At 53.0% G+C, this 7,248-nt stretch overlaps 2 protein-coding genes across 2 annotated transcripts; one reads left to right on the top strand and one right to left on the bottom strand.

Moving 5' to 3' along the window:
• Window positions 1–1,232: 1,232 nt before the first annotated feature.
• BDZ83DRAFT_650204 (uncharacterized protein) lies at window positions 1,233–3,193 on the top strand (the record flags this gene model as incomplete). The annotated part of the gene is made up of 3 exons (XM_060510352.1): window positions 1,233–2,198; window positions 2,254–3,030; window positions 3,089–3,193. 3 exons carry the CDS (start codon window positions 1,233–1,235, stop codon window positions 3,191–3,193), a joined length of 1,848 nt encoding a protein of 615 aa, XP_060366765.1.
• A 1,760-nt stretch (window positions 3,194–4,953) lies between these two features.
• BDZ83DRAFT_650203 (uncharacterized protein) lies at window positions 4,954–6,684 on the bottom strand (the record flags this gene model as incomplete). Its single annotated transcript, XM_060510351.1, has 2 exons — window positions 4,954–5,945; window positions 6,000–6,684. The coding sequence occupies 2 exons, from the start codon at window positions 6,682–6,684 to the stop codon at window positions 4,954–4,956; spliced, it is 1,677 nt and encodes a 558-aa protein (XP_060366764.1).
• Between the last annotated feature and the right edge of the window lie 564 nt (window positions 6,685–7,248).

Here is a 7,248-nt window from a genome sequence, read left to right as displayed (position 1 = left end):
AATCAAGCTACACTCGATGATAGGTAAAGCTTCAAGTTTGGCGCGATGACTGCCAGGTTTTGCATTCAGGACTCGTCTGAGGGAGCCACACGTGCTTCGAACTTAGTCATAGACATACTGAGAGCATCATTCATCTCTAATGATACCGCAACCACCTTAACTCGGAATATGCCTAGATATCATTGTATCCTTCCAGCCACAACGTGGACAGTCTACCTCTCAGCTCGAAGCACTCTGGGATCCTGTGGACTCAGTATAACACGACCGAGTATCAATCTAATCCTCTGCCATTCATCTGGTGCAGTGATCATCATAACTTACACACGAGACGAGAGCCCATCAACCCTGGATGTGGGGTATAGCAAGTGCTTTATATCAAGATTCCTTACTTATGAATCACCGTTTTCCCTTGACAAGTTTGCGAGAGGCCCTTATGTGTATAACACTCAGTCTCTTTGATGTTATAAGCCACCAGAACGGATGTGAGGGCTCCTTTGCAGTATGTCATCTACTTGATAGGAGTTCAAAGTCTTTATCACAGCACTTGAATATCTCTTGCTCTCCTTGTCCATATCTAATCGTCCGTCCTTGCAAATGAGGTCTACTCGTAACGGTAGCTCACCCCCTTTCACATAATCGCCTCTTGATATTGAAAGTCTGTTGATTTGCAGCGGTTCTTTTCTTCTAGTGCCCTTCTGGTAGTGAGAATAATAAGCATAACTACTAGAAGCTTGACCCCTTTCCCTCAATCCGTTTTTCGTCCAAGAGTTTCTGTGAAGAACGAGAGCTCCATGTCTTCCTGTATCCGCTCTTCTCACGATGAGTGCTCCTTTATGAGGCGGAGCACTCAACCCGTCTCACCCGTCGCCCCCTTGATGCTGAAGATTTCTCTCGAAGACGGGAAGCTCACTGCTTCTCGACGGCTCCCGCTCTCGTTGTGATTAGGGCTTCTCCATGAGGCGGCAACTCACAACTTATTGTACCCGCCCTTTTGATATTGAGGATTTCCATGGAGGGCGAGAGCTCTGGGCTTTTTGTTTCCTCTTCTCCTCACCTTCTCTTGTTTTGATTCTCTTTCTTCCCTCGACAGCTCGAGTTTTCGTTTCTTCTCTCAACACTCTCAGCTTTCTTTCGCAGCTCAGCCATCAACATTCGCTACACCAGCAACTCGACGAGCTTCCTTACCCCTTATCCATCACGACCATCGCTTCATGTTCATCAGAATCATCGTCATGGACCAGTTCAAGACTCACACCACGTCCTCGGGTGGCCGGAACCGTGGTCACGACAACTGGAGACCGACTCATCTCAGCGAAAATACCTGCGACTGTTGCAAGAAGATGCCCGCCGCCCAGACCGTTCACCAGTTGTGCAGAGAATGCGGCATCGTCGTCTGCCGTGACTGCGTTGCCAAGGGCGAGATCTCGAACCTCGGCTCTCACGTTGCTCATGAGGTTGGCGATTTCGACTGGGTGGACCGCTACGCACTCTTGACCCAGCGCGCCGGCGGATCGCGCGCTCCTACTCAGCCATCCGTGGCCATCGCCGTCCCGGGCCGTCAGGCCAACACTCCTGATGCCTCGCCGACCAAGGGCCCGTCTTCTGCTTCCAAGAACTCTGCGAAGAAGGGCGGTAAGGCTTTTGGAAAGGACTCCGCGAGCGGCTTGACCCAGGTACGTCGATTTTCACCCACACCCGTCTTGCCTCACCCAGAAGCTGATTTTCTCCCCTCCTTCCCCTTTCTACAGACCACCCTCGCCACCACCCAGGATTCGTCCCTGACTCTATCTACGCCCACAAAGGCCAAGAACTCCTCCGCCACCACTCTTCCTTCGAAGAAGCCCAAGCATTCGAAGAAGAATAAGGCGAGCAAGAAGAAGCAGAAGAAGGGCAAGAGGTCGTACTACAATTCCGACTCCGACTCTGACTTCGACGACGACGACATGGGTTCAAACGCGCCCTCCGACAGGGAGTATGTCCCGCCCGCGGAGGCAGGCGGCAAGGGGTCCGTCCCTGCCGCCACCGTCGACGCGGGCAGGGGCATTGCTCCTGTCGGACTGGCGCAGTCCCGTCCCGTCCGTGCCGCTGCCATCAACACCTACGAGAAGATGCGCAGCGGCAACGTCAAGAAGGAGGAGCCCGAGGCTGAGGAAGAGACAAAGATCTCTGAGATTCCCGAGGCCAATGTCCCGGCCCAGGTAAGAACATCATCTCCACTTCACCACGATTCTTTTACTCACGTATTATTTCCAGGACCACGCATACGCCCAGCAGGGTCAAGTCCGGGGCGGAGGCGCATACCTCCATGCTCCTCAGTACGGCGAGGGTCCCCGTCACCTCAGCCTGCCTCAGCTTCACCCCGGTGCCGATAACAAGCGCGCGGCGACTGCTGCCGAGAAGGCCCCGGCCACGAAGCGTCAGAACACGAGCAAGATGGACTCCCGCACTGCCGGCATGAGCTCCATGTCCGCTGGCACCGTTGGTGTTTCCAAGACGGCCGCGACTCCTCAGAAGGCCAAGAGTTCTCAGAAGGGCAAGGCGCCTGAAGTTGTCCAGGTTTCTGGCCAGGCCCAGACTACCCATGCTCAGTCTTCCAGCCAGGCTCAGTCTTCCCAGAACGCACAGCTTCAGCAGCACGCCTTCCCGCCCAAGCCCATCGCCCCGAACATCACAGTCGAAGAGCGCAACGCCAGCCGCCGCCTTGTCACCGCCGACTTGGGCGATCTCGTCGATGCGATCCAGGCCAAGCTCAAGCTTCACATCCGCGCGGCCGGTTTCACCAAGGGCCAGCAGTGTGACCTTGTCCTCCGCGAGATTGTCCACAGTGCTTGGGTTGCCAACATTGTCTTGATGCAGATGAAGCGCAACAACGGAGAGCTGTGTGCGATTGCAATCCTGCGCGGCTATGTAACGGCCATCATTACCAACATGAACCTGGGAGCCTGTCCCCTGACGACAAACTGGCTCGATGGAACTCATCAGAATATTCAAGCCAATGCTGCGCTCGTTCCTGCCATTGCCCAGATCAATGTAAGTCATGACATTCCTTGCACAGACTTGGATGGCTTGCTAATATTGTAAACTGGAGGTTCCGCCTGCCTTTCAGCCTGGCCTTACCTTTCCCATAAACGGCGAGGATGTTGTGGGTGCTAACACTCTGACGTTCATGGCGTCTGGCGGCCACGGCAACTAATACGCTTACGACCCATATCACCTGGCACAGAGGATTCCTCTTGCTCTTTACTAGCACTACAACATCAAAAGACTGCATTTCTTTCAAACAGCACCTTCACACCGCTGGCTTGGGTTCTGGTGTTGGCATTGGGTTTTTATATCCCTTGGGTCAGGTTTTAGGCATTGGGTTTTCTTTCCTCTTAGCTTCACGTCTCTTTCTTATCGACCTTTGGTGGTTTTTTCTTTTCCCCGTCATGGAGTTGGACTACTCAGCATCGGTACGCTGAAGATTTGGTCTGGATTGGCTCGGAACTGGCTTTGAGTTTTGCGAGATACCCCCATTCTCTCTTATTGAATTTGGTCAGACTGGCGTTGAAAAGGGCGGAGGTTTAGGACGTAGCAGGGTTTGGGATGGCTTTTCTTCTTTCGGCCCAGATACCCCTTTTCCTTCTCCTCGTTTTGCCTGGGAGGGCTCACAGGGTTGTTGGAGCTGGGTAGCCAGACTCCAGTAGTATGCAGTAATCAAGCATACCGGTATACACCATCATCTTGGTCTCCTTCAAGTGACATGATTCTGCCCGGTTAGATGGACCACATATGCTGCGAGTGGTTCAGAATAACAAGCCGCGATTACAAAATGACCATCTCGTTAAATGAGAAAGGTCAAACCTGCAGTAGAGCCTCTCTTTCCAATTGAATACCAGTGTTCGGCTCACATGCCCCTTCCCTCGGTGGCGAAGTGAACCTTCAAGTGGCAGCCGTACTCACCCAATATGTGGAGAGGAGTAAGTAAGGACGTCCTTGTATCAACTAGCAAAAATTCACCTACCTATGCACGAGGAACTAAAACAGACATCAAGAAAGAATTCACCACCGGTGAGGCTACGTCTCTTGTTGCTCATGCTGGGATTCGAACTCGGGGTACCCGCGTGCGCTCAGGCTGTGGTCGAGGAGGCTAGGTAGTTGGCGTACATAATTGATGTCGACCATTAACCACTCCACCACCCAGCCAGTTTGACCTGATCCGTCGACCTAAACAGGCGCCTGCTGGCTGGTGACGGGAATGGGCTTGAGGGGGGGTAATATACCTCTGGCCCTTCCCTCATTGTCATGTGCCGGAAGGTACGAACCGGTCGGGCTTGCTTACCCACTACCTTCCTATGGATATCAAAACTAACAGCTCTTCCCTTTCCTGACGGAAATCGCCCAACCTCCAACTCCGATGAAGAACAGGCGACAGCGACTGTCTGACATCACCACCAAACAAGCTCACTCGAGGATCGAGCAAGAAGACGAGACGCTCAGGAGCACAAGATGAACACCGCCGTGCGCAGCTTTCTCCTCTCGAGGATACAATACGGATATATGACCCCCATCTGCGGCCTCGAGAAACCCGTCGTGGAGGCGTACCTGAATCAAGTCTTTCCTCACAGACACATTGTAGTCAAGCTGGTTTGTGCTTAACCCCCTCTTACCGACCAACATACTAGGCTCACTAACACGATCCCAGGATAACGACCACTAGGAATGTGTTGTCCCGCGAAGACTCACACCCGAGGAGGAGAATGGGCTCGAGAAGCTCCGGGCCGGAAACGATCCTACAGAGCAGCACAAGGGCGGAGGCGCAGATCACGTCAAAGTGAATGGGCATTTGGGGTCGGAGGAGATGCAGCAGGCGAAAGAAAAGGCATATCTCCCCTAAAGTTTTATCTACAAAAAAAAAGCCAACACATTACTTCATCATATCATAACATGAGGGTAGGGCTTGCGCCCGATGCTCTAGTAGCTGAAGCCAGAATCCCACCAATGCTGTCCAACATGCCAATGTCCAATCGCTTCCATATCAGGCTTCCACCACGACGTCTCCCCGCGACCGAAGCCGAGGGCCCGCACGACCGAAACCGGGACGGGCTCCATGAGCCAGAGACCAGTCTGCGAAAAGTCGTCGGCCAACGGCTGGACGGTGACGTGCAGCCATATGAGCACGAATAAGAGGTTCCCGGCTCTCCTAAGCGTGCGAGGCATCTTCGTGATCTGGAACTTCATGGCGGTACAGAACGTCTGCTGAGTGAGGACGCCCAGCCCCGACAACCAGAAGAAGAGCGCTGGCTTCCACCACTTGGTCTCAGGGATCGCGCTGACGCTTCCTGAGCCGTGAAGCAGACCAGAAAGAAGAAAGGCGGTAGACATTCCGATTGCCTTTGTGCTTCGCGTGCCCTTCTCGAGATAGCCACGTTTTACAGCCCAACTGACTGGTGCAGAGAAAGCATGTCGGAAGGTCTGGTGCCACCAAGCTCCCCAGAACCCAGCCAAGCCTCTGTCCAGGATCTGTGTAAAGGAACCGAATACCGTGGAGTATTGCCACAGCTCACCCCGCATGGGAAAGACTTTGCTGAGGACGTAGTACTGGAACAGGTCATGAACGGAGAAGACCATGACGAGTGCGGCGTAGAGAATACCGAGTACAGAAGCATGCCGCCATATGGATAGAGCCCATGGTGGGAGAGCCGCGAGATGAGCAGGAAGGGGTAACGACTCGGGTCCGAGGAAAAAGTATGGGTCCTCCATGATGGCAACCTTGGCGATGTCGAGGATCATATACGAGATTGCGATGGGGATAACCTTCCGTCGCAAGAATTCTTTCTCGTCTTTGTAGGTCTGACACCCCACGAATGTTTCCAACGGAATGGTTTCCATCTTGACGAGCTCACCCGTGCCAGGGTTCTCCGGGGGAATTGGACTGGGAACTGACGAGACAGCCCAAGTCCAACCTGATTTATATTAGTGCAAAGCTCGCTTTAGCATGGGGAAACACGCTTTCTTACCGACTCCTCTGAAATTAGTATAGAGGTCGATGACCCAGCCCAGCCGTTCCGAGAAAGACCCATTCTCTGGGAAAGTCTGCCAGTAGTACTCGTACTCTTCAAGGTTGACTTCAGGGGCCGTGACTTGGTCAGCTTTCCGCTTCTTGCTACCAGTTCGCTTCCTGAACCCGGATCCGTTTATTGGAGCTGCGCGATCCGCAGACGACTTGGATCTATTGGGGATAGTGGTAGCCTTTCTCCTCCGAACAACTCTTTCGTAGTCGAATTGTGGTGCCGTGAATACCAGCATAATGAAATTAGACAGTATTCCCCAGAAGGCTGACAAACCGCTAGAATAAGAGATGGACATGTTGGTGCTAGAGGTGCCTAGCAAGATGTCGATATTGAAGATGACGATGAAGGCTAGCACGAGCCATCTTGCCTTGTAGAGCCATGGCCGTTTTGTGTGCGGAAAGGTCAAGTAGAGGATGGGAACGATGAAGCTGGCAAATATGCCGTAAGGAAGTACAAAAGGTCGTGCTTCACCGGCGGCGACGCGAGCCTTGAAGGTAGCACGGTAGCTATCGCGTACTATGGTGGCAAGCAAGGGAGCGCTGATGTTGGCAAGGCTGGGCTTTGTGGCGTTTGCTAATACCGGTGTGGTGAGGCCTGGAATACCCAGTGTCGTGGTGATGTCGACTGCCATATTGTTCTCGGTCTGAGTAGCTTCCTTGGACTGCAGCATTAACTGTTTTGCTCCAGGACATAGACCCTTCGAACGCCTAATGGTAATCGGTGATGGTGAGCCAAGAGAGGTTGGAAGAAGGGAGGATGAAGTGTTGTATAAATAAAGACCGCATTAACTGCAGCTAGCTGCGTATCTGTCTGACTCGCACATTACACGAGATAAACGAGACACGGCTGAGTCTCCGAGTACGGAAAGGCGACGGAGGCGTTAGCTTAGCCACAACCAGGATTTAATGGTTAGAGAGGAAGGAAGCAGTAAATACTTGAAGCCTCTTGAGAACGCTTGATATGGTTCCAATGTCTAACAAGAGTCTACCGCAGAATTTGGTCCAATGCCCTCGTGGATTTCGGCGTGCTTGGACCAAGTCGTCAGATGTCGTTTCCAAAGCGAACCCGAGTACGGTTGTCGCGAGAGGGCAGAACGGGATGGTCCAAGAGCCCGCAACCGGTTTGAATTGGGGCAAGGTAGGCAGACTGTCAGATAGAGACGAGGGTTCAAAGATAAAGGCCCCGGGCTAGCAGC

Source organism: Colletotrichum acutatum, assembly GCF_030867785.1.
Source record: "Colletotrichum acutatum strain CBS 112980 chromosome Unknown BDZ83scaffold_30, whole genome shotgun sequence".
NCBI lineage: Eukaryota > Fungi > Ascomycota > Sordariomycetes > Glomerellales > Glomerellaceae > Colletotrichum > Colletotrichum acutatum.
The sequence above is the reverse complement of the archived record's forward strand: the minus strand, read 5'-3'. Positions and strand labels throughout refer to the sequence as shown.